At 37.2% G+C, this 27,711-nt stretch overlaps 1 protein-coding gene across 8 annotated transcripts in view; it reads left to right on the top strand.

Annotated features, from left to right (window-relative positions):
* The window catches only part of LOC126334718 (transmembrane protein 94), a 461,078-nt gene that overhangs the window by 334,094 nt on the left and 99,273 nt on the right, over positions 1-27,711 (top strand). For 6 of the 8 annotated variants that reach the window (XM_049997238.1, XM_049997237.1, XM_049997239.1 and 3 more), the window contains 3 exons: positions 1,317-1,457; positions 9,261-9,411; positions 22,834-23,042. In XM_049997238.1, the coding sequence (XP_049853195.1) occupies positions 1,317-1,457; positions 9,261-9,411; positions 22,834-23,042 (501 nt within the window). The remainder of the gene's footprint in view (positions 1-1,316; positions 1,458-9,260; positions 9,412-22,833; positions 23,043-27,711) is intronic. The other 2 variants (XM_049997233.1, XM_049997234.1) reach the window with 2 other exon arrangements.

Here is a 27,711-nt window from a genome sequence, read left to right as displayed (position 1 = left end):
GTGGAAAAATGGAAACCATTGACAGTAAACTGAAATTTGGCACCCTGCCAGATACTGAATAATCAGTTAGGTTCAGTTACATGACTGTCAGTAAAATTCACGTTTTGGTGGTGATAAATGTGAGTCAATGTTAGTAGATGGGGGATGCTGAAAATGCTGACTGAAAAACTCTGAGGAATTTATGATTTTCCAGGTTGAATCTCATTTGCAATGACATCATCTTCACTTATTTGCTCCAGTCTAGTCACACATTTTTGACAGACATTACTACATGTCTGAAAAATAAATCATTAAATTTCTTAATAATAAACTTGGACATTGGTTTCCATTAGTTTTTCATCCTTTACAACAGTAAACGACATTTTTGTTGCAGATATTGTCATAACTGTTTTGCTAAGAGCACTGTACTGTAGGCTGTTGCTACACTGCACTCTGAGCCTTTCTGTTGATCACTAACTAGTGCCATTACTCAAACAAGACACTGTTCCTTTATGATGCACTCTTATGACGCAGTTATCTACTCCAAACAACATTACATCTATTGAATACTTTGTGTTGTGAAAATATTGTTATTTTCCAGTTAGTGCAAAACATTTATAAATTGTATTGTAGAGATACACATTGTCTACAGTATGCTTTTTGTGCTTAACTGTAATTCTTCAGTCTTTCTGTGAGCAGAATATATTCTACAGAATTGAGGTAGGGTTGTGTGTGTAGTTTCCTGATGTCTTGCCAACACTCAGAAAACAGATACTTTAATTTTGAAAATATATCATTTGCAATAACCTCAGTAATGCAGGGAACAGAAAGTGAAATTGTTGCTTAGATTACCTCGCTCTCCTTCAAGGTCCACGTCTGTGCTTCAGGTGTCCTGTGTAGAACCTTTAAGCCAGCTTAGGAAACTGCGTAACCAAAGCCAAAATGATTTAAGAAACATTCCCTATCAGAAAGGGGACTAATATTATATTTTGCTACCTACTTATATCTTGTGCAGATCTCCCTTGCTCACCCAATTTGGTTTCGTTAACTGAAACATTAATATTACTGCATTGTATAGACTAGAGTACTATTCAGTATATCAATATAAAACTTCATCTGTGCATTATGATTATATATTTTGTCTATTCAGTTCAACTGTTACAAGATAATGTTGACTGTTTGTGTTTCTATGTCTTCTTGTTGGTAATATTAATCTTACTTTGTCCCATTTCATTTGTCTGATACATTAAACTCTTAACTACTCCCTTTTTCTCTGATAACAACAGTTAATGGCAGTAAATATTGCATTTTAAAGTAAGATACATATATTCTTACAGCAGTGCTGTGGGGAATTCTAAGGCGCTTAGCTTCTCTGCTCCTAGTGCGATCAATTTGGATTTCTCGCAAGTTAAATTTGAGGATGAAACACATGATATGTGTGATGAATCTTCTATTCCTCAGCCTGAAGCACTTACACGGTGAGTAACTGTTTTTTGAAGCTTACAGATTTTTCCTGTGAAGGAGTCATATTAAGAATTAACACTATTAATGTATCATATTATTTACTTAGACTGTCCCAAGAAAAAAATAGTTTGTTTGTCACATCCATCCTGGGAGTGTAGGATGCAACAGCTCTGCAAAAGCTGCAATCACATATTTTTCATGTGCCTTTTAGAGATTTCAGAATGAACTACTACCAGAGACAATATCTGAACAAATGGCGGCCGGAGTGGCAGTGCAGTTCTAGGCGCTACAGTCTGGAACCGCGTGACCGCTACGGTCGCAGGTTCGAATCCTGCCTCGGGCGTGGATGTGTCTGATGTCCTTACGTTAGTTAGGTTTAAGTAGTTCTAAGTTCTAGGGGACTGATCACCACAACAGTTAAGTCCCATAGTGCTCAGAGCCATCTGAACAAGCAAGTATGAGTACATGGAAAAGGACATAGGTAAAACATCCAAGTATCGTTAATCTTCCACTAGATGGAACATTAGAAGGTTAGATTTTGTGAAACAGATTATTGAGCGGTACTGGTTGTATTACATGTCCCTACATGAAAAACATGCACAAGAGAAGAAGAAATTGACAACATGGAACTATTTGAAGAGACTGATGATTTAATAAATAGATGAAGTAGATAAATAAACAAAGATTATTATAATATGGTAATGACTGAATGTCATTTATTATAGAAATGCATCCATTCATCTTTTCAATACAGTGATTCAGGATCCTTGAAAACCACAACAATAATGAACAATTTTATTCTTATGGCAGAAGGTATTGAAGCAGAGGGAACTGTTAAGAAGAAACTTCTCCAGTTTTCTTTTTTAAATATTGCTTTTCAATCTGTTGTGAATTGAATATTGTTGTGTAAATGACAAAAGACTTCATGCTGCAACACGACTCACTTGTGGTGAGCCAGATGAATAGACAGTTACAGCTTCCATGAGGTCATAAACTAATGTCACAAATTACTTATATTGAGGAATAAGCTATTCAAGAATATTGCAGTATAAATTAAATGAAGTTGCGTTGTTTTTAACAGACTTGCCCTTGCATTCAGAAGAATGCAATCTCTGATAGAGGCTTTAATCTCAACACAGCAGTACTAATTTAGGTTTTATATGGTTTTCCAAGATTACTTCAGGTAATCACTGGGATGGGTTTTACTATAAGGCCACTGCTTACTGTCCAATCCTTGTCAATTTAGACTTTTAAGTACGTGAATGCCTGTATACCTTAATTATTTTTTTCTTAAATTATAATGTCATGAAATGTCCAATATCGTTGTAAAAGTTATCCACAGATGAACTAATCTACTACTGAAACTAATAGCTATGGAACTTTAGATTAGATTAGATTAATACTTGTCCCATAGATCATGAATACGACACTTCGTAATGATGTGGAACGTGTCAGGTTAATAAAAGATGTCTGTACAAGAAATTAAATTACACAATGATTAAGGTTTTTTTTTTTTTTTTTTTTTTTTTTTTTTTTTTTTTTTTTTTTTTTTACTTAGTTTATATCTAAAAATTCAGCCAATGAGTAGAAGGAGTTATCATCTAGAAATTCTTTTAATTTATTTTTAAATGTTAGTTGGCTATCTGTCAGGCTTTTGATGCTGTTTGGTAGGTGCCCAAAGACTTTTGTGGCAGCATAATTTACCCCTTTCTGTGCCAAAGTAAGATTTAACCCTGCATAGTGAAGATCATCCTTTCTCCTGGTGTTATAGGTATGCACACTGCTATTACTTTTGAATTGGGTTGGATTATTATCAACAAATTTCATAAGGGAATATATATACTGTGAGGTTACTGTGAGGATCCCTAGATCCTTAAATAGATGTCTGCAGGATGACCGTGGGTGGGCTCCAGCAATTATTCTGATTACACGTTTTTGTGCAATGAATACTTTTCTACTCAACGATGAATTACCCCAGAATATGATGCCATACGAAAGCAGTGAATGAAAGTAGGCATAGTAAGCTAATTTACTGAGATTCTTATCACCAAAATTTGCAATAACCCTAATAGCATACGTAGCTGAACTCAGACGTTTCAGCAGACCATCAATGTGTGGCTTCCAGTTTAACCTCTCATCAATGGACACACCTAAAAATTTTGAAAATTCTACCTTAGCTACAGACTTCTGTTCAAATTCTATATTTATTACTGGAGTTGTGCCATTTACTGTATGGAACTGTATATACTGTGTTTTATCAAAATTTAAAGAGAGTTCGTTTGCTGAGAACCACTTAATAATTTTGTGAAAAACATCATTTACAATTACATCACTTAGTTCTTGGGTTTTGGATGTTATTACTATACTTGTATCATCAGCAAAAAGAACTAACTTTGCATCTTCATCAATGTGGAATGGTAAGTCATTAATGTATATCAAGAACAGTAAAGGACCTAAGACCGAACCCTGTGGGACCCCGTGCTTGATAGCACCCCAGTTTGAGGAATCAGCTGTTGTTTTAACATTACACGAACCACTTATTTCAACTTTCTGCATTCTTCCAGTTAAGTATGAATTAAACCATTTGTGCACTGTCCCACTCAAACCATAATGATTTAGCTTATCTAAAAGAATTCCATGATTTACACAATCAAAGGCCTTTGAGAGATCACAAAAAATACCAATGGGTGATGTCCGGTTATTCAGAGCATTTAATATTTGATCAGTGAAAGCATATATAGCATTTTCTGTTGAAAAGCCTTTCTGAAAACCAAACTGACATTTTGTTAGTACTTTATTTTTACAAATATGGGAGGCTACTCTTGAATACATTACTTTCTCAAAAATTTTTGATAGAGCTGTCAGAAGAGAGATTGGGCGGTAGTTGTTGACATCCGACGTATCCCCCTTTTTATGCAATGGTTTTACAATGGCATATTTCAGTCTATCAGGGAAAACACCCTGCTCCAAAGAGCTATTACATACGTGGCTGAGAATCCTACTTATCTGTGGGGAACAAGCTTTAAGTACTTTGCTGGAAATGCCATCAATTCCGTAAGAGCTTTTACTTTTCAGTGAGTTTATTATTTTACTGATTTCAGAGGGAGAGGTTGGTGGAATTACAGTTGTTTCAAACTGCGCAGGTATGGCCTCTTCTATTAATAGCCTTGCCTCTTCTAGTGAAGATCTAGATCCTATTTTCTCCACAACATTTAAAAAATGATTATTCAAAATATTTTCAATTTCTGATTGTTTGTTAGTGCACTTGTCATTCAGTTTTATTGCACTAAAGTCTTCCTGTGCTCTTGGTTGCCCTGTTTCCCTTTCAATAATATTCCAAATTGCTTTAATTTTATTATCAGAGTTACTGATCTCAGACATGATACACATGCTTCTGGACTTTTTAATAACTTTTCTTAGTACCGCACAATAGTTTTTATAATATTGAACAATTTCGGGGTCAGTACTCCCTCTTGCTGTTAGATACAGTTCTCTTTTACGGTTGCAAGATATTCTTATTCCTTTAGTTAGCCAAGGTTTTTTATATGTTTTCTTGGAATTATGTTTAACTATTTTCTTGGGAAAACAATTTGCAAATACCCTTAAAAATGTATTGTGAAATAAGTTATATTTCAAGTTTGCATCGGGTTCCTTATACACTTCATCCCAGTCTAGCTGCTGTAGGCTTTCCCTAAAGTTTGCAATATTTATATTGTTAATTGAACGCACTGCTTTGAAAGTCTGATTTATTATACTGCATGGAGCTATGTCATGTACTGTAACAAGCTGTGCACTATGATCTGAAAGACCATTCTCAACAGGATAAGCATTTATGTCCTTAAACTTATCTTGGTCTATAAAAAAGTTATCTATCAATGTACTGCTGTTCTTTGTTATCCGAGTAGGAAAATCAATGACGGAGCTCAAATTGAAAGAACTGAGTAATACTAAAAGGTCATTCTTCCTATTACACTCTTTCAGGGAATCAACATTGAAATCCCCACAAATGATAATTTGCTTCCCCCTGTCTGACAGATAGCACAACAAAGCATCCAAGTTTTCTAGAAATAGCTGGAAATTCCCTGAGGGGGACCTATACACTGTTACAATTATGAAAGTGCCATCATTTAGTTTAAGTTCAGTGGCACATGCTTCCATATGTTGCTCTACACAAAATTTTTTAGTTTCTAAATTTTTTGCACTGTGGAAGCTTTTGACATATATGGCAACTCCTCCTCTCATCATATTATCTCTACTTACATGTGCAGCTAATTTGTACCCATTGATGCTAACCTTTTGCATATCAGTGACAATGTGATGCTCAGACAGGCATAGTATATCTATTACATTCTTGGTTTCTATATCTTCTAAACAAAGCAGAAGCTCATCAATTTTATTCTTCAATCCCCCAATATTTTGATGAAATATACTAACAGTATTTTTCACTTTACTTTTGTGAGTATCTTGAACTTTTTTAACATCTTTAGTACTTTTATTCTTCAATCCCCCAATATTTTGATGAAATATACTAACATTATTTTTCACTTTACTTTTGTGAGTATCTTGAACTTTTTTAACATCTTTAGTACTTTTATTCTTCAATCCCCCAATATTTTGATGAAATATACTAACATTATTTTTCACTTTACTTTTGTGAGTATCTTGAACTTTTTTAACATCTTTAGTACTTGCCTGGCTGAGTTTCCCACTGGACACTGATCTTACACTAAAAAAGAGTTTCCACCATGAGATGTAGTTCCTCCCCCCTTTAAATTTCCTGCTATCAGCCCAGCCAGTTTACCCTTCCCTTTCCTGTTGAGGTGTAGGCCATGTCTAGTATAGTCCCACCTACAGAGTGAATCAACAGGAACCACACCAATGTGTGACCCTGCACCAGATCCAAGTAGCCGTTCCAACTCCAAATTAACTCTCCTGACAGAAGAGGTCAAATGAGGTCGGTCGTGGCGCTCCAGAACCGACACAAACCCAACACTGGTATGATTCGATGCCGATGCAATCTTTGCCAGGTCACACTTTATGCTGTACCCCGGATCTCTGTCAATACTGTTGCCCGGCCCACCCACAAAAACCACAGTGTCTTCCTTAGTAAAACCTTTACATAGTGAACCTAAATCCTCTGTATCCTGCCCAAGTTCAGCACTAGGTTTGAAAAAACTTGTGACCTGGTAATCCAACCCTAATTCATCCTGCAGAAGTTGGCCCACACCCCTAGCATGCGAACTACCTAGCAACAAGACTTTCTTTCTCTTTGCAGACTTCCCTACATTCTTAATCAATTTGCTGCTGAAAGCTTGTTGAGCCCTGTCTACATCTACTTCTGTGAGAGGCTCATCAGTTTCTGACTGAGGCAACAGGTCAAACCTATTTTGCACATTAATAACAAAGCTGTCAGAAGAATTTCTTGGCCTGTTCCTCATGCCTGTTGCCACTTCCCACCCCTGTTTACCCTTCTCCCCCCTTAACCTGCCCAGTTCTCACCTAGCCTCATCTACCTCAGCCTGAAGGGCAGCAATTTTCCCCTCCTGTTCCACAATCCTCCTATCTCTACTGCATAGCCTACAGAACCACTGATGAGTCTCGCTAAACTGATGTTTATGAACCAAAAAATAGTTACTACATGAAGTAGTGTGTCAATGAAATGTGTTGTTTGAAAGCTACACATGTACCTCAAGGTTTAAGTTTTCCTCAGTATGTAGGCAAAAGAAAATCTCTCTTTTTCTTGTGGAATATTTATTACAAGAGGTGACAGGAGAGCCCTTAACTGCATCAGAGTGAAGCTTTCCTTTTCTGCCAGTGGACAACGAAGTAGTGTCAGTGACAGGCTCATTGTTTTCAAGTAGCTTCTATTTGTGGTCTTAAAAAGTTTGTTAATGCTAACATGTCTGAAAGATGACACAGCTTGTTTTTATTTATTATTTTCCTCTTTGTAGCATGAAGGTTTTGTATTGTAGCTTAGTGCCACCTGCAATAATACATTCACACAGTTTTGAAAATAGTAACATAACCACCCTTACTTGAATTTTCTTGTCCACCAGTATCCAGTGAAGTAGTGCCAGCTACAGACTCACTGTTTTATAGTAGATTGCATTTGTATTGTTAAGAAGTTTCATAGTACAAATTCATGTCTAAAAACAACAGGGGCTCGTTTTTATTTTCTGACACTGTGCCTCACAAGTAGGTTTTAGTCACAATGCGTGCTTATGGAATATCGTCTCAGTTACATGACAGATTTCCTGTCGGAGAGGTCACAGTTCATATTAGCTGAAGGAAAGTCATCTAATAAAACATAAGTCATTTCTGGTTTTCCCCAAGACAGTGTTACAAGCCCTCAATTGTTCCTTATCTGTATAGATGATTTAGGAGACAATCTGAGCAGCCATCTTAGGACGTTTACAGATGATGCTGTTAATTATTGTCTAGAAAAATGATCGGAAGATCAAAACCAATTGCAAATGAGGCTCCAACAGTCCTGTGATGCTATTAGCTGCAGATTTATGCATCTTCATTATAGGGTGGAGAATTAAAGGTTTTACATTGATAGATGAGGAGTGTATTACACAGAGGAAGCAGTTACTCAGGTAGCAGAGTACGAGAGGAGTACACATGGATGATTGTGATTTTTTAGGCTAAGCATTAGTTTGAGATTCTCTGATGACAGCTTGCCATTCAATATGCAGAGAATGAAATTTGATCGTACGCCTGGTAAAGACACTTCCCGTGTCAGAATTTTAACAGTAAATTGCTAAAGCATTCACAACAAAGTTGTTTACCATACACCAAGTTTTGATGTAACAATCGTAGGATCATTCAAAGAAACTTTTTGCTCAGTAGCACAGAAGAACCTTGATAGTACAGTATTAGTTGGAGACAAATATAATGTGCTGATTATAGTTTGGGATGCCCGTGAATACGCTACAGGTGGTGTGATCAGACAGTCTTGCTAAGAAGTTCTCAATACTTTCTCTGAAACTGTCTTAAGCAACTAAGCTAGGTAGATGCCTTTAGAAACCATGCAGGAGCATGTGTCACTGAAGATCCTGATGTGTGAAAAAGTCTAGAGGAGGACTTATCCAACAGTAGACGTCAAATGGCTAATGTTGTTACTCACAATGTTTATAGAACAACACCCTGGAGATAACTCTACAAATTAGAGCTGCAAGATAGTGACTACATTAGTTAATGTCCTGAATGAAGGCAAAATAAATCCCCTCCATTCCCAAAGCACATCATAATACCGTTCTCCCTTTCCTGTTACCTTCTTAAAATATTTCTTTGGCTGACTCATCCCAATTTCTATTTGCCATATTACCAGTATTACTGTTAACCCAGGTATATGCATGTGACCTGTACCTCATACTCCATCCCTATTGATGGCAGAATAAATGTAATGAAGTGAAGAGTGATCTGTGAGAACATATGTCTGATACAGCAACATAAGGTTTATCCAGAATTTTGAATCTTCATGCCCACTATTAAATTATCAGTAAGAATTCACAGTTCACAATATTCTGTTTTTTATTTTTATTTTTTTTATTTTCACAATAACCTTTTTTTTTTTTTTTTTTTTTTTTTTTTTTTTTTTTTTTTTTTTTTTTTTTTTTTTTTTTTTTTTTTTACAGAGGTATCTCGAGCTTCCTGCCAACACTTACATTACAATATGTTAGATATGTTAACTGGGTCTGTAACAGATATTTCCCTCATGTTATCTTTCTGGTCTTAATTGGTGCTTGTCTTTTCTCCATTTGTGTCTCAATTTCCTTTCAGGTTTGTCTCGTGTAACTTTTTTTTTCTTTCAGAAGCAGTATAAATGATGAACGAGTGACTAGCCAGGACAGCATGCTAGTGCACAGTGTAGACCTAAGTTCGCAGACAGAAGTCTGGCGTTCCCTTAGCTGTCTTACTGATAGCACTGAGCAGAGTGGCCTCAACATTGACATATCGAATCGTGTGAGTTTGCACAGTTATACATTTTAGCAAGAGATGTAGTAGATGGAGAAAATTTCTATATATTGAGTGGTATGTAAGATGTTGACTGTGTTAAATTCTTGGGGTTGCAACAAGATAGTAAATTTATTTGTAGAAGTAAACACAGACCTGGTTAAATGCTCGAACAAATGTGTAGCTGTAGTTCAAATGTTGGTAGCCATAAGCAATTCAAAAGTTAAATAGAACTATTCAAAATGCCACATGGCAGCCCATTCTGGTTTAACTCCTCGAGTTGCATAAAAGGTTTGTGAGCACCAAAATATGTAATATGAATTATTTGTGAGATGAATTCAAAAATATTTTGCTGAAACCTGTTTAAAGAATTGAGTATACTTACTGTTGTTTCAGGCTATGTCTTTTCCTTGATGAAATTTATCATAAAATAAGCTTCATAAAAATTTTAAAGTGATTACTTTGGTTTACAAAAATGTATCCATTCTCAGTAGCTTTTCAGGAATCATTAAATGTTTAGCTATTTGTGATGTGCAGTTTAAAAAGAATGTGTAACAAATATTGGCAACCTACTCATTAGTTTTAGTATTTAATATGTATAAATAAAAAGCTACACACCAAGTGGTGGCAGAACACACAGGTAAAAGACGGTTGTAATTGGCAAGCTTTCGGAGCCAGCAGCAGCAGAAACAGTGAGCGGTTTCAGTCATCGTCTGATCATCCTCAGATTGTTACGTGCTATGTTAAGTGGAATAATGTGAAAGTTTTATTAGAGGACACATGAACGTCAATGCAACTGTAAAACATTATGTATCTATAATATAAATAAACTGCTGGAGCTGATGGCATTGAGTGCTAACCGCTCCTGGCTGGTGTTTTACCATAAAAAGAAACCTTTATCTTTGCTTAACGAGCAGTTGGATGTCATAGAGAAATTCTTTTTTCAATCTATTTGATGATTTGTTCTGAAATTGCTTGCTCTTCTGTTTTCATAACCTTAATGGACTTTGCCTACAACTATTTTTTTCATGTTGAACTTTTAAGCCACCCTTGATCCACAGATGTTACATGCAAGTCACTATAGAGGACACTTAATGTTTAATTGTAAGGCTAATGGTTTATTTTTTGTGGTACTTCCTTCATACTTTTAGTATCATTGGTACTTTTTCTATTGTACCTAATGTACTTATTACCTCTTTTGTACACAATGATGATTATGTTCAAGTTAAAAATTTTAAGTCACACTTCTATATCTTTGACTTTAAATAGGAAGACATCAATATTCATACCATTACTATGGTTACTAGTGGTGTCCTTGTAAGTGTTTTTTGCATAACACATGCCATACACAAATCCCTACAGTCAGCACTGTGGGTCAAGTTTGAATGTTAATGGTTTATTTCTTTATCACACTTCTTTTAAATGTTTTTTAATTATATCTTATGCAAGCCTTTTTTTATATTTACATAACTGTTATCATGATACAAATATTTCATACCACAGTTGTAATTTTACTGATTTTATTCGTATTTGATGCAATGGTGCAATGTGGGAGATGGTGGTGGGCGGATCCGTTGCTATTTGTGTGATGGTAATTGCATGTCATGCAACTGCTGTTCTTCATACCAGCCTAGAACAATTAGTGCTCCATGCCAGCAGCAGTCAGCAAGAGTATCTCTTCTTTTACTTATATTGTGGGTGTTTTTTTACTGTTTCTTCTTCGTGTGTCCTGTAGTATGGGTTATGTTACTCCATTTACAGGGTATGTAACAGTCTGAGGATGATCACACAATGATCAAAATGAATCACTGTTATTATTTTAAATAAAATATTTCATGCTGTCTAGACTACTTTCATTATACACTCCTGGAAATTGAAATAAGAACACCGTGAATTCATTGTCCCAGGAAGGGGAAACTTTATTGACACATTCCTGGGGTCAGATACATCAAATGATCACACTGACAGAACCACAGGAACATAGACACAGGCAACAGAGCATGCACAATGTCGGCACTAGTACAGTGTATATCCACTTTTCGCAGCAATGCAGGCTGCTATTCTCCCATGGAGACGATCATAGAGATGCTGGATGTAGTCCTGTGGAACGGCTTGCCATGCCATTTCCACCTGGCGCCTCAGTTGGACCAGCGTTCGTGCTGGACGTGCAGACCGCGTGAGACGATGCTTCATCCAGTCTCAAACATGCTCAATGGGGGACAGATCCGGAGATCTTGCTGGCCAGGGTAGTTGACTTACACCTTCTAGAGCACGTTGGGTGGCACAGGATACATGCAGACGTGCATTGTCCTGTTGAAACAGCAAGTTCCCTTGCCGGTCTAGGAATGGTAGAACGATGGGTTCGATGACGGTTTGGATGTACCGTGCACTATTCAGTGTCCCCTCAACGATCACCAGAGGTGTACGGCCAGTGTAGGAGATCGCTCTCCACACCATGATGCCGGGTGTTGGCCCTGTGTGCCTCGGTCGTATGCAGTCCTGATTGTGGCGCTCACCTGCACGGCGCCAAACACGCATACGACCATCATTGGCACCAAGGCAGAAGCGACTCTCATCGCTGAAGACGACACGTCTCCATTCGTCCCTCCATTCACGCCTGTCGCGACACCACTGGAGGCGGGCTGCACGATGTTGGGGCGTGAGCGGAAGACGGCCTAACGGTGTGCGGGACCGTAGCCCAGCTTCATGGAGACGGTTGCGAATGGTCCTCGCTGATACCCCAGGAGCAACAGTGTCCCTAATTTGCTGGGAAGTGGCGGTGCGGTCCCCTACGGCACTGCGTAGGATCCTACGATCTTGGCGTGCATCCGTGCGTCGCTGCGGTCCGGTCCCAGGTCGACGGGCACGTGCACCTTCCGCCGACCACTGGTGACAACATCGATGTACTGTGGACACCTCACGCCCCACGTGTTGAGCAATTCGGCGGTACGTCCACCCGGCCTCCCGCATGCCCACTATACGCCCTTGCTCAAAGTCCATCAACTGCACATACGGTTCATGTCCACACTGTTGCGGCATGCTACCAGTGTTAAAGACTGCGATGGAGCTCCGTATGCCACGGCAAACTGCCTGACACTGACGGCGGCGGTGCACAAATGCTGCGCAGCTAGCGCCATTCGACGGCCAACAGCGTGGTTCCTGGTGTGTCCGCTGTGCCGTGTGTGTGATCATTGCTTGTACAGCCCTCTCGCAGTGTCCGGAGCAAGTATGGTGGGTCTGACACACCGGTGTCAATGTGTTCTTTTTTCCATTTCCAGGAATGTATTTTTAACGTTATAGTTAGACTTGAATACAGCTTATCTGATCAAAATGGGTCATGCTCTGTTGCTTTAAGCCCTGAAGAGGCATCTTAAATAGCAGAGGCAAAGTAGCGATGTGATTGAGCAAGTCAAGAAATGAGTTGTGGTTGTAAAGGAGGAAACATTAAGAATATGATCCCATGTCATAAGAAGGTAGGTACAACCAAAGTATTAATTTTTGATTATTTGTTTATTCGTTTATTCAAAATCACACACAACTTTATTCAAATGGTGCTTTCCCATTGGTTTGTACTGAACATAATATAAATACAATAAACAAAAATAACTAAATTTGCGGTACTGGCAGAGCATTCATAGGCAGTAATGAATATGAACTAAAGACATTGAGCCCAGTATGAAATTACTAAAGCTGCAACAAAATCTCAAGAGTTCATCCTTGCATATAAGTCGTCATACAGTGAAAAATTCACTGCCATTGAAGTGTTCAATACTATTAGCCTGACTATGAGTCTATGTCGACTAGCACTCAGAGTTCCAAATTATTTCTTAAGTGCCGCACTGGTGCGCATTGAAATCTTACTGATTCCTGAGTAACACTTAATCTTATGTGGCTCTGGACATACAGACCGTACAAAAAGCAACCTAACTGACCAAGAGATGGAGACCAAAAGCCCACAAACCCTGCTCCGCATGCTTATTTAAAGACTTGATGACATGGCCCACTGTCTTCTTACGACTTGACCACCACTCTTGAGCAACGGTATATCACATATTTAATTTTAAACAAAGTGAAATAGCTGGCTATATCAATTTTATACACCACAAACAGAACTACAGAAAACGTAGTGAGCTTGACAGCTTCATTCATCTTGGTGCTGCAGTCCTGTGTTAGCCAGATGAAATCTTTCAAAGCAGAGTGATCAAAAAGAAGTGGGAATTTTCGTTTGCTTAAAGAATCCTTATTTATTCATCAACATCAACTTTGTCCCTTTCAAAGTAACTGTCCTCAGATACAATACACTTGTGTCAGTGTTTTTTCCAATCTTGGAAGCACTTCCGGAACTTATTTTTCTTTATAGTGTTCAGTGTTTCTGTTTTTATTTCATCAATGGTGGCAAAATGACATCCTTTCATGGTTGTCTTGAGCCTCGGAGATAGAAAGAAATGGCAGGAGGCCATGTCCAGTGAATACGGTGGCTGATGCAATATTATGTTTTTGTTCTTTGCCAAAAAAATCTGAACAAATATTGAGCTGTGAATGTGAGCACTATCATGATGTAATTTCCAAAAGTGGTTTTGCCACAGTTCTAGTCGTTTCCTTTACATTGCTTCATGAAAATGTTGCATAACTTCCAGGTAGCATTCCTTATTGACTGTACGACCATAAGGCAGGAACTCATGATGGCAAAAACCCACTGTGATCAAAGAATACATTGATAAGAACCATCACGTGTGGTCACACTTGTTAAGTTGTTTTGGTCTTGACTCTTCAGAAAGTTTTCATTGGGACATTTGGGCCTTGATTTCGATGTCATACCCTTATACCCAAGTTTTGTCACCTGTTATTACCTTCTTTGAAAGCTCTACATTGTTGTAAGCTTCCTTCAGCTAATCTTGTGTGATGTTTATGCGATCTCATTTCTGGTCCAAGTCCAACAATTTGAGAACAAACTTTGCTGCTAAATGTTTTATGCTCCAAACCCCCCCCCCCCCCCCCTCAAAAAAAATGCTTGGTATGAATCAAAGGATATGCCGAGATTATCAGCAACCTCTCTGCTATTGACTGAGTGATTTTCTGGAACCATTTTCTATTTCTTACACAGTGTCATCAGTAATTTATGTGCTAGGGCATCCAGGATGGTCATCATCTTCAACGTTTGCTCGACCCTCTTTCAAGGATATAGTCAAATGGGGAGGTCCAGGGGATCCAAACCTCCCTGTCACCTAAATGAAGTTACACACAACATAGTTGCCACATAGTGAAATTGAAAGATATTTTCATTTTCAGTCATACCGTGAAAAAGTGTTCTGCCCTGTCGATAGTCAACAAGGCCATCGATAGATTTCAATTATTGATATATTGATAGCACTGTCAGCTATTGCCCATTCATACTTTAGCCAAGACCTACTACTGCACGTTGTTGGCCTTGCTTGACCTTAGTTATTGTTTTATTAATCACTTCAGTTCTTGCTTCCACTTGATTTTAATATAAGTGCTACCATTTATTACTTTTGTTCTGTGTTCTGTTGTGATAGTTTCTAATTATACATAAGTTTGTAACAAGAAAGAAGACGGAAACAAATTCTAATTTGTCCACTAGCATTCTGGTAAATTAAAAATATGTATGCTTTACTATAATAGCCTAATTACCTATACAAAGCACTTTAATGTTAGTACTGGAGTTGTTATCTGGAGACGGATAGAACTTTGGGGTTGCAATATTTCAGTATTTCACAAGGCAGCAGAGTGATAAACATAACTACAAATAACATTAAATTAAATTCAGTGCATAAAAATACATTTGGATTTGCATGTGTCACCCAAAAATTGAATTGATCAACAAAAATATTGCACAGATAGTGATTTGCTCAATTCTGTCAGTAGTGCCCAAATGTCAAAATATCACTCATCTGGTCGATTCTCAATTATAAAAACCATTTCCTGTACAGAATGGCAGGGAGGGGTTTGTGGAGAGTGGACAGGGTATGTAAAGACAGCATAATTCATTTGTTTCTAAAAGATATTTTTCAGCTGGTTGCTTGAATTCATCTAAGTTGACTGTGCCCTGCATCCCCGACCTCACTCCCCCCCCCCCCCCCCCCCCCTTTTCTTTCCTCCATAATTTACTTATCCTTTTGTAACTCTTTAATAACTGAAAATTTTTTTCAGAATTTCTATGATTATCTTCAATCTATAATGTTTTTAAGTTGTATAAACAATTATATTAAAATAATTTTTAATTACTCTTGTAACAGTACTTATTTTAATTTGGGGAATAGTTATTTGTTTCTTGCATGTCTTCAGGTTTTGCTACAAGAAAGATATTCTATTGTAAAATTTCATATTTGTAATATCCTTGATACAATCAGTCCAATTGTCACAACTCTAATGCATTTGTAAATAAACGTCGTATAAGCAACTATTTCTGTTGTACGTCACAGAGGAGTTTGGTAGCATCAGACTGTATTATACATGGTGAGTCACTAACTGTTGCCACCAAGAATTATGAGAGCACGTGCTTCGATAAGTGCCAAAGTCTAAGGAATACCATTCAATCCATCATAAGAAGATTGCAGCACTGCATTGACACTGATGGTCATCACTTCAAACACTTTCTGTAAATGCACATTACACATCATTGGATTCATCTCGATAGCCGCTATCAGAAAATAAGTACTAAAGTATAGCATCGCTTAAAAAAAAGTTTACCTTCATATCTCTGATGCTACCCCACCTAGCAAGAAAAACCAACGTCTTATTATGGCTCCCATTGCCCAACGCAATATTTGTCCCACAAACTTTTCAGCTACTATCTTACTTTCGGTGTTATTCTTGGTGGTAACAGTTGGTGACTCACCCTGTATAACCATATTATCGAGGATAAACAAAAACTCATTTGTGAGTTCACATACATTACAAATATGGTTGAAATCAATGCATGGATTAATGTTAAGATCTCAGAAGTGTAGCTCATATTATTTGTTTATCTCATTCTGTTTTGTAAATTAATCTAATTGCTATATTTTCAGTTCCACTGTTGAAACAATAAATTAAAAAAAAGTTCATGATCAGATGAGGAAATTTAAGAATTTTCATGAAATGAAATATACTTTAATAAAATTTGAGATTCAATCGAGGAACTTTGAATGCTTTGAAGTGATGAAGAAATTCTAATTTGGTTTCAGATAAATGAGACGTTTAAATACAACAGTGCAGTAGGAGAAATATAGATATTGTGGAAAGAGGTTTGAACACTCTAACATTATAAGTTATTCAACCCAACATTAAGATTCTTCTGTTCTGAGGTAGTGAACCTTATATTAGAAGACTGAGCTGTGTTTTGTTAACAAAGAGCCAATACATTATATCAAAGTTTTAATTTTTTGGCAATAAAGTGAAGTTATATTATTACCAAGTAAAAAATGTTTAATTGTGTGTCTGGGTATTTCTCTTATATACTGTTGAGAATACATCTTGTACTTGTTGAAGAAACGTTTCTCTTGCTTACTTTTATAGGCATATACTATTTGTATGAAGGCTCCCCAAAAGCAAATTATGTATATAAATTAAAGAAATTGTTTTCAGATAAATAAAAACATGCACTTTTTTGATATCTTCCTTAGCATATCATATCCCCCCCTTTGAAAAAATCTTGGCTATGTCGTTGCCTCTTTGAAATATTTATACCACTCGTAGATTCCTGCCTCAGTCATAGTAGATTCACCAAAGGACACAGTCATTATTTTGTATGTGGTGCTACACTTTATTCTATTTCCTAAGCATAATTTAATTCAAATTCTTAGATCCACCTTTTCGAAAGTTAAAATTTGCTGAACAGTAGAAATCATGGTTAATCTTTGTGACTGTAAACAATAAACATAATATTCAAAACAGCTTCAAATGCAGACATACAACAGGAACATGCGTACCAACAAGATAAAAAAAAAAAAAACATTTTGAGGATCGGATGTACAAGCCTGAAAAATTAAAAAATTCCCATTACTTTTTGATGGCACCTAAAAAAATTTTTTATTAATAAACTTACGGATTGGTAGGATAATGGAACAGTCCTCTCATATTGGCGATAGTCGTCTGTGTACATTTTTCAAAGTAATCAATAAATGAAACTTCCTGGCAGATTAAAACTGTGTGCTGGACTGAGACTCGAACTCAGGACCTTTGCCTTTCTCGGGCAATTGCTCTACCATCTGAGCTACTCAAGCACAACTCACGCCCCATCCTCACAACTTTACTTCAGCCAGTACCTGTCTCATAACTTCCAAACTTTACAGAAGCTCTCCTGTGAACCATCAATAAATAATTTACAACTATATGTATAACTGTTTAACAATAATAGAAATGTCATCCTTGCCTAGCTGACATCAAGATCTACCTAACTGTTTGTCACATGCGTATATTGTGTGGCTGTATTGTTTTTCATCCTACCCCCACGAACCATGGACCTTGCTGCTGGTGGGGAGGCTTGCGTGCCTCAGCGATACAGATAGCCGTACCGTAGGTGCAACCACAACGGAGGGGTATCTGTTGAGAGGCCAGACAAATGTGTTGTTCATGAAGAGGGGCAGCAACCTTTTCAGTAGTTCCAGGGGCAACAGTCTGGGTGATTGACTGATCTGGCCTTGCAACACTAACCAAAACGGCCTTGCTGTGCTTGTACTGTGAACGGCTGAAAGCAAGGGGAGGGCATGCAGCTTTACTGTATGGTTAAATGATGATGGCGTCTTCTTGGGTAAAATATTCCGGAGGTAAAATAGTCCCCCATTCGGATCTCCGGGCGGGGACTACTCAAGTGGACGTCATTATCAGGAGAAAGATCGGAGTGTGGAATGTCAGATCCCTTAATCGGGTAGGTAGGTTAGAAAATTTAAAAAGGGAAATGGATAGGTTGAAGTTAGATATAGTGGGAATTAGTGAAGTTCGGTGACAGGAGGAACAAGACTTTTGGTCAGGTGAATACAGGATTATAAATACAAAATCAAATAGGGGTAATGCAGGAGTAGGTTTAATAATGAATAAAAAAAATAGGAGTGCAGGTAAGCTACTACCAACAGCATAGTGAACGCATTATTGTGGCAAAGATAGATACGAAGCCCATGCCTACTACAGTAGTACAAGTTTATATGCCAACTAGCTCTGCAGATGATGAAGAAATTGATGAAATGTATGATGAGATAAAAGAAATTATTCAGGTAGTGAAGGGAGACGAAAATTTAATAGTCATGGGTGACTGGAATTCGTCAGTAGGAAAAGGGAGAGAAGGAAACATAGTGGGTGAATAAGGATTGCGGGAGAGAAATGAAAGAGGAAGCCGTCTGGTAGAATTTTGCACAGAGCGTAACTTAATCATAGCTAACACTTGGTTCAAGAATCATAAAAGAAGGTTGTATATATGGAAGAATCCTGGATTCACTAGAAGGTATCAGATAGATTACATAATGGTAAGATAGAGATTTAGGAACCAGGTTTTAAATTGTAAGACATTTCCAGGGGCAGATGCGCACTCTGACCACAATCTATTGGTTATGAACTGTAGGTTAAAACTGAAGAAACTGCAAAAAGGTGGAAATTTAAGGAGATGGGACCTGGATAAACTGACTAAACCAGAGGTTGTACAGAGTTTCAGGGAGAGCATAAGGGAGCAATTGACAGGAATGGGGGAAAGAAATACAGTAGAAGGAGAATGGGTAGCTTTGAGGGATGAAGTAGTGACGGCAGCAGAGGATCAAGTAGGTAAAAAGACGAGGGCTAGTAGAAATCCTTGGGTAACAGAAGAAATATTGAATTTAATTGATGAAAGGAGATAATATAAAAATGCAGTAAATGAAGCAGGCAAAAAGGAATACAAACATCTCAAAAATGAGATCGACAGGAAGTGCAAAATGGCTAAGCAGGGATGGCTAGAGGTACAAATGTAGGGATGTAGAGGCTTATCTCACTAGGGATAAGATAGATACTGCCTACAGGAAAATTAAAGAGACCTTTGGAGAAAAGAGGACCACTTGTATGAATATCAAGAGCTCAGATGGAAACCCAGTTCTAACCAAAGAAGGGAAAGCAGAAAGGTGGAAGGAGTATATAGAGGGTCTATACAGGGACGGTGTACTTGAGGACAATATTATGGAAATGGAAGAGGATGTAGATGAAGATGAAATGGGAGATACAATACTGTGTGAAGAGTTTGACAGAGCACTGAAAGACCTGAGTCGAAACAAGGCCCCCTGGAGTAGGCAACATTCCATTGGAACTACTGACGGCCTTGGGAGAGCCAGTCCTGACAAAACTCTACCATCTGGTGAGCAAGATGTATGAAACGGGCGAAATACCCTCAGACTTCAAGAAGAATATAATAATTCCAATCCCAAAGAAAGCAGGTGTTGACAGATGTGAAAATTACAGAACTATCAGTTTAATAAGTCACAGCTGCAAAATAATAACAAGAATTCTTACAGACGAATGGAAAAACTGATAGAAGCCGACCTCGGGGAAGCTAATTTTGGATTCCGTAGAAATACTGGAACACCTGAGGCAATACTGACCGTACGACTTATCTTAGAAGCTAGATTAAGGAAGGGAAAACCTACGTTTCTAGCATTTGTAGACTTAGAGAAAGCTTTTGACAATGTTGAGTGGAATACTCTCTTCCAAATTCTAAAGGTGGCAGGGGTAAAATATAGAGAGCGAAAGGCTATTTTCAATTTGTACTGAAACCAGATGGCAGTTACAAGAATCAAGGGGGCATAAAAGGGAAACAGCGGTTGGGAAGGAAGTAAGACAGCGTTGTAGCCTGTCCCCGATGTTATTCAATCTGTATATTGAGCAAGCAGTAAAGGAAACAAAAGAAAAATTCGTAGTAGGTGTTAAAGTCCATGGAGAAGAAATAAAAACTTTGAGTTTCGCCGATGACATTGTAATTCTGTCAGAGACAGCAACAGACTTGAAAGAGCAGATGAATGGTGTGGACAGTGTCTTGAAAGGAGGAGATAAGATGAACATCAACAAAAACAAAATGAGGATAATGGAATGTAGTCGAATTAAGTCGGGTGATGCTGAGGGAATTAGATTAGGAAATAAGACACTTAAAGTAGTAAAAGAGTTTTGCTATTTGGGGAGCAAAATAACTGATGATGATCCAAGTAGAGAGGATATAAAATGTAGACTGGCAGTGGCAAGGAAAGCGTTTCTGAAGAAGAGAAATTTGTTAATGTCGAGTATAGATTTAAGGGTCAGGAAGTCGTTTCTGAAAGTATTTGTATGGAGTGTAGTCATGTATGGAAGTGAAACATAGTTTGGACAAGAATAGAATAGAAGCTTTTGAAATGTGGTGCTACAGAAGAATGCTGAAGATTAGATGGGTAGATCACATAACTAATGAGGAGGTATTGAATAGAATTGGGGAAAAGAGGAGTTTGTGGCACAGCTTGACAAGAAGAAGGGTCCGGTTCGTAGGACATGTTCTGAGGCATCAAGGGATCACAAATTTAGCATTGCAGGGCAGCGTGGAGGGTAAAAATCATAGAGCGAGACCAAGAGATGAATACACTAAGCAGATTCAGAAGGATGTAGGTTGCAGTAAGTACTGGGAGATGAAGAAGCTTGCACAGGATAGAATAGCATGGAGAGCTGCATCAAACCAGCCTCAGGACTGAAGACAACAACAACAACAACATTGTTTTTTATTGACTTTACAAACAATTTTGGTTTAAATGTTACTAACTTTGTTAATAACAATTTTATACATTTAGTAATAATTTTAGTGAGCTCATCTTACTACCACGAATTTGACACTTTCTTTATACTTTTCGTAATAATTAAATTTTGCCTTCTGTGATGGCATGATGTCCCCTTGGCCACTATAACTACTGGGTGCAACCCCCCATGTCTGTTCACAGCTCACTGCAACAGCCTGGGTTATCTGCCCAGTATCAGGTCAGACTAACCTGGCCCATCCACTTCATGGCAATTGCCAGTCACATGCCACTCAGCCAAATTCTTAGTGGACTTGCCACTCACAGTGTCGCATAAAGACACTAGTATCTGCACTAAATTGTAGAAATGAAGGTGTATTGACTGCAAAAAATGCACATTCTCTCAACAAGTCAGTCATTTAACTTTCACGGAAATTAAGTGCTAATCACCTGCTGTAAATGTTCCATTCCTCTTTGGCTTCTTCAAACAGTAGAAACCCTGGATATCTGGTATTGATGCTATTGATGGACTTTTTGTGTTGGATGTCAGATACTGTCTGTCTATTTTAATAAATTCAACAGAGGGTTTTGAGCAGTATGTCATCATCTGTCCAGTCAGATTGTTTAGTGGAGGAGGCATTCAGTTGCATTCTTGTCACATTGCTGTAGAAAGCATGCGTGGTTTATTTCCACATAAAACTTGATACAGACAGGTATGATATCAGAAACTGAGAAATTCACAAATTGTCATTGGCTAAGCAGGCAATTTTTCCATTTGGTAGAATCCCAAGGTTTGCTGTAAAGGACAGCTGAGATCATTGTAAAATGCTGGTGCATGTAAACAGTGATGTGGCCAATGGCAGTCCTGCTAATGACTCTAGCACCTGACTCACATGGTATGTTGCCATAGACTTTACTATACCTGGCAGCTTGCATCATCCAAGCTGGATATTGTAGCAGTTAAACAGCTTGAAAATGTGTTATCCATATTAATGTCCTCAGGGAGTCATAATAGGGCTGCCTTGGATCATTCCAAAGCAGCTGCTGCATCACACATCAAACACAACACAGAGAAAGATAATTTGTACTTCAATAACTCTTCCAGGATCAGTGCACAGAAAGATGTATGCTTCTCTGTAGATTCCACTTTTAATATACTTTCATTGTAAATTAAAAAAAAGAAAGTGGCTGGCACACCTCAGACATTCAAATGTCATTTTCAGTAAGCTTTCATTGTTAATTTAAAAAATGTGACTCATGCACCTGAGGTATTCAGATTGCAGTGTAGTAAACTATTGTATATACTATAACATATCTCTCTCTCTCTCACCCCCCCCCCCCCTCCCCACACACACACACAGAGAGAGAGAGAGAGAGAGAGAGAGAGAGAGAGAGAGAGAGAGAGAGATGTATATAGTGACTAATTCCATGCAGCTTTGATTGAAATAGTTCCATCGCAGGGAGAAATCTTGTTCCCTCTATCTGTAAGTGTTATACTTTCTTGGGATATTATAAACATGACAGTGTTGTTATGGGTGTAGTAAGAGAAACTGAAAAATAACTGTTAATACGTACATTAACAAAAAATAAAAGGAACATCAGGAATATGGTTTTGAACACACTTCTGTTTGATGTTTAAATTATTCCTCTTATGTTTTAGTTCAATTTGATTATTAACTGGCTTTGATTTTATCTGCATTTTTTTGTGAACTGTATGTTGCAGGCAAAGCTACCTCGTGGCATAGACAAAATCCGTCCACACTTAGAGCAGATTGACAATGTTCCACTACTCGTTTCATTGTTCACAGACTGTACGCCATTAACAACATGTGAAATGTTGCATATTATGCAAGAGTACAAAGAAGTGGTATGTGTTTTGGGATCTGCAGCAAATGCTGATAACATGCCCATTTTTTTACAAGCTGATGCAAGGTATGATATAAAGCAACATTCTACTTACATTTAATTTTATAAGTGTTTTGCAGCAGTATTAATTCATGAAGAAACCTCACAGTGAGGGTTGCAATTTATTACTTTCTTTATAACAAAGCTATGTTGTCACTAATTTTAAGGATGACAACTTGATTATATTAGATCAAGTGTACCTTTCATTCCAATTGATGCATAGTGAGGAAATTCTCCAGGATGTAGAATGTGTCAGGAAAACAAGAATATACAGTGAATATTTACAATGAAAAAAAAAAATACTAATGTACTTTCCACAGACTCCAAGTGAAATAATTGTCATTCATATAGAATGAATCAAAAAAATTAAACCTATTTTTATTTAAATGGTGGTAAATACTAAATTGAAAAATCAATTTTCAAACATTATTTATGATGATTACATTACTGCACTGAATTTTCACAGAAGTTAGATTGTGCCAGTACTCACATTATCTGATATTAGGCGTAACGTATACATCAGCTGGTTCTGCTAAGAAGTAAAACGAGATGACCACCAATAAATACTTTAGGCTGCTTTTAAACAGAACTTTATTGGTAGTTAAACTTTTATGGATGTTGGAAAGTTACTGAAAATGTGTTTTTCTCAATAATGGAAACTTTTTGGACCAAAGTGAGTGACTAAATCTATATGAGCATTCTTATTTCTAGTATTGTTTCCATGAACTGAGCTGTTGTATTGTATTGTATTTTTTATTGGTCCTGTTGTCTACATAGCAGCTTATGCATAAGACATTCGACAAGTCAAGTTATAAATATACAAGCTGAAAGTCATTTCAAGGCATATATATTTAAGGTTACAATAATACTCTTTACACATAAGTATTTATATAACACTGGTTTGAAAAAGAGATATGTATTTTAATGATAAATTTCATTAAGGGATAACATATTGGGAATTAGTAGTTAATGTCCCTATGTCCTTGCACAGCCCTCTGTAGGATTTTCTTGAGTTCACACCACAAATAACACAGGCCAATGATGGAAAAACTTTTTTGCTGGAAATACCTTCTTATGCTTTTTTTTACAATGGGAAATCCAAATATGATACTTAAAAACTGTATCACCCACCATTTCTTCACATTTTACAGATAAATTTATAAAATTAAGCAATTTTTAAAGAATTTAACAGCTTTTATATAGTTAAAATAATTTTAAAAGGAGGTGTAATGAATGTAGATGACGTTGGCAGCACTGGTGAAAAACATTTGCTAGCAAAAAAAGGTCAATTCTATTTTTGTGTTAACAGACGGTGCTTTGTTTACTGTCAACTTAACCTCACTTTCCCGTTTCCTGTACATGTGGTAAGTACATTGTCTAATTGTGGTTGTAAAAACTCTGCTGTCAGTTTTTATTGTATTTGTAGTGAATTTGTGATTAAAAAACACCAAAGAAACATTACATACTTTGTGAAAAAGGTTTATCTATCATACTTTGGATCTAAACCTGGTGTTTTAAGATAAATCTTGGACGCCACATAAAGTATGTTATGTGTGTGTTGAAGATCTGAGAAAATGGTCCAAAAAGCAGAAAAAAAGCCTTTAGATTTGCTGTCCCTATGATATGAAGGGAGCCAAGAAATCATTACAATGCTTGCTACTTTTGCAGCGTTGATATTACTGGTCATAATTCGAAAAACAAGAAGGTAATAAGTTGCCCTAACCTTCCGCCTGCCATCCGACCAGTAGGGCATGGTGTAGAATTGCTGGTCCCTGAACCACCAGCTGATTTTAATTCTATTCTAACAGAAGTATTTTCTGATGTGTACAATCTGATTTACATGAACCAGATGGCGACAAATTCCATTGTAACATGGAAAGTCTAGAGCTCAAATTGTTTACTCAGACTGAGCTTAATGATTTGGTTAGGGATCTGGGCTTAATGAAAGAAAAAGCCGAATTTCTTGGCTCTAGATTAAAAGAAAACAACTTATTGGCTATTGGAACCAGCATATACATGTGTAGAAAGAGAGAGCAGCAATTTTCCAAGTTTTATCAACAAGAAGGTGATTTAATTTACTGCTCAGACATTCCTGGTCTGCTGAATGAGTTTGGTATTGAATACAAAAAGGAACACTGGAGGCTGTTTATTGATTCATCCAAAACTAGTTTAAAGGCTGTTTCATTACACAATGTTAACATGTATGCATCTATACCTGTTGGACATTCTGTGCACATGAAAGAAAGCCATCTAAACCTAGAAATAGTGCTAAATGAAATAGGCTAGTCTGCTCATGGTTGAATGATATGTGGCAATCTAAAAGTAACATGCATGCTCCTTGGTCAGCAATGTGGCTTTACCAAATTTCTATGTTCCTTATGTCAATGGGACAGTAGGGCTAGGGATCAGTGGTGGTGCAGAAAGACCTGGCCTGTGAGGGAGTCTTTAAAACCTGGTGAGAAGAGCATTTTACACTAAATCTTGTAGATCCAAAAAAAAACGTACTCCTACCACCTCAACATATAAAGTTAGGCCTAATGAAACAGTTTGTAAAGGCTTTGCCTAATGATGGACCATGTTTTAAGTATCTCTGCCTAAACTTTCCACACCTTTCAGAAGCTAAACTAAAAGAAGGCGTCTTTGTCGGACCTGACATTATAAAATTGATGTTTGATGTTGACTTTGAATCCACAGGTACCTTAAATGAGAAAGAAGCATGGGTATCATTCAAGTAATTCATTACAAAAAATTTTAGGACATGAAAAAGACCTAGAATATGTTTCTGTTATAGCAACAATGTTAAAGAAGTTTAAAACTTTATGACGTTTAATGAGCCTGAAAGTTCACTTTTTGAACAGTCATCTTGATTACTTCCTGGACCACATGGGAGATGTTAGTGAGCAGCAAGGAGAGCATTTTCACCAGGACATTAAAGTGATGGAAAAAGTTGGTCACTTCACAGGGAAGTTCAGCAAGTGAATCATTGTAGAAAAAGCTACACAAGAAGCTGCAGAGAAAAAAGAGAAAGAAAATACAAACCAATTCTAGGTGACATGTGCAACCTCTATTAACACATATCATTGTTTGGAGTAGCTTACTATAAATTCAAACCATGCTTATGTTGTAACAAAGTGTTTCATTAATTTCCCCATTTACTGTATAGCATAGGATTTTTATGCTGTATAAGAAAAAGCATATTGCTCGAAAACTATGGGCGATACAAAAAACTAAGGCTATATTTGGATTCAGCTCATAAAAATCTATAAAGATCAGCTATCAAAGTAAAAAAAAAAAAATTAATAATTTTTCATTGGCCTGTGTAATTCTTATTATATGTTTTCGGACCTGGAAAACTCAAGCTTGGACTGATGAGGGCTAACCCATAAAATAACCTCATATTACATTATGGAATGAAAGTACGAATATTATCACCTATGTCTGACAGCACATTCACATTGCAAATAGAGATCTGTTTAGCCACTTCAGCAGTGTGGTGTGCTCCTGCCTGTTGAATGTGTTATAAAGCTGTAATACCAAGATTTGCGACTACACTTGATTTGTTGTTTATTTCAATGCCTGCAAACAAATTCTGTGATGGCCTGCCTTGCTTGAAATGGTATCATAATACCTATAAATGGTTGAGGCTTTCATGACACTACCCAACTAGGTCCTTTGCCCCTCCTACCAGACCTGTTAAAAACTCAGTTGCGTGGCAATGGCCGATAGATACTGACAAGCCATGATCTGCCAGAAATCCACCAAGACTGGTCATGAACTCAGATTCCCCCAATTTCTATCTTGACTGTGTAGGCTGGACAGCATCACAAAAGAATACTGCCAATTTTCTGGAGTTGGTCCCACCTCAAAACTTCAGCAGATTGTACATTTGTTCTAAATACCCTCTATTCTTCACCTTGGAAGAGAGATCTGGCAGTGCCTTTACCTTATTGTAGCTTTCTAATTGCATACCACAGTGTGGTCAGTGTCCTTGCGTTTATTAAATGTCTGTTTACCACAAACAGAACACTGTTCCTCTAGAATAGCACCAAGAGGTCTGCTGTACATAGGATTCACATCCAAGGGAGAGATTTAGCAAATGCCCTCACTTCGTGAGACAATTAGGAGAGGTTAGAGATTTAATCCAGGAAAAATCATGATCTGTTACGTAATTGGGAACATTAAACCACAATTTCTCCCCCATTTTTATGGCCAAATACTGGTGGCAAAAATGTCTTGTACCACTAGAATTCGAAACAGCTATTTCTGTAAATAATGGCTGAATTATTCAAATATTACACACAAACAGAGCTTCTGAATTTTTCATTTCAAGTTCTGATGCACTAGAATACATTGTTGACTACAGCCTTGTAGACAAATATCGGAAAAATTAAAGAAGTGATAAAAGAAAAAAAAAAAAAACACTGATAATAATTTGTAGTGAATTGTGAATTGTGGTAATCTCATAATGTACATAATCTAAATCATTTGATTCATGTGTGGTAGACACATCGAAATTGCAGTAAAATGTCACCATAAAAACAGAACAGCTGATTTAAACAAAAGGTATTATATTAATGATACAATCTTTTCATATATACATACAGTAAAATTACAAATGTCATCATAAAAACAGAACAGCTGATTTAAACAAACGGTATTATAATAATGATACAATCTTTTCATATATACATACAAT

This window comes from Schistocerca gregaria, chromosome 2, assembly GCF_023897955.1.
Source record: "Schistocerca gregaria isolate iqSchGreg1 chromosome 2, iqSchGreg1.2, whole genome shotgun sequence".
Lineage (NCBI taxonomy): Eukaryota > Metazoa > Arthropoda > Insecta > Orthoptera > Acrididae > Schistocerca > Schistocerca gregaria.
The sequence above is the reverse complement of the archived record's forward strand: the minus strand, read 5'-3'. Positions and strand labels throughout refer to the sequence as shown.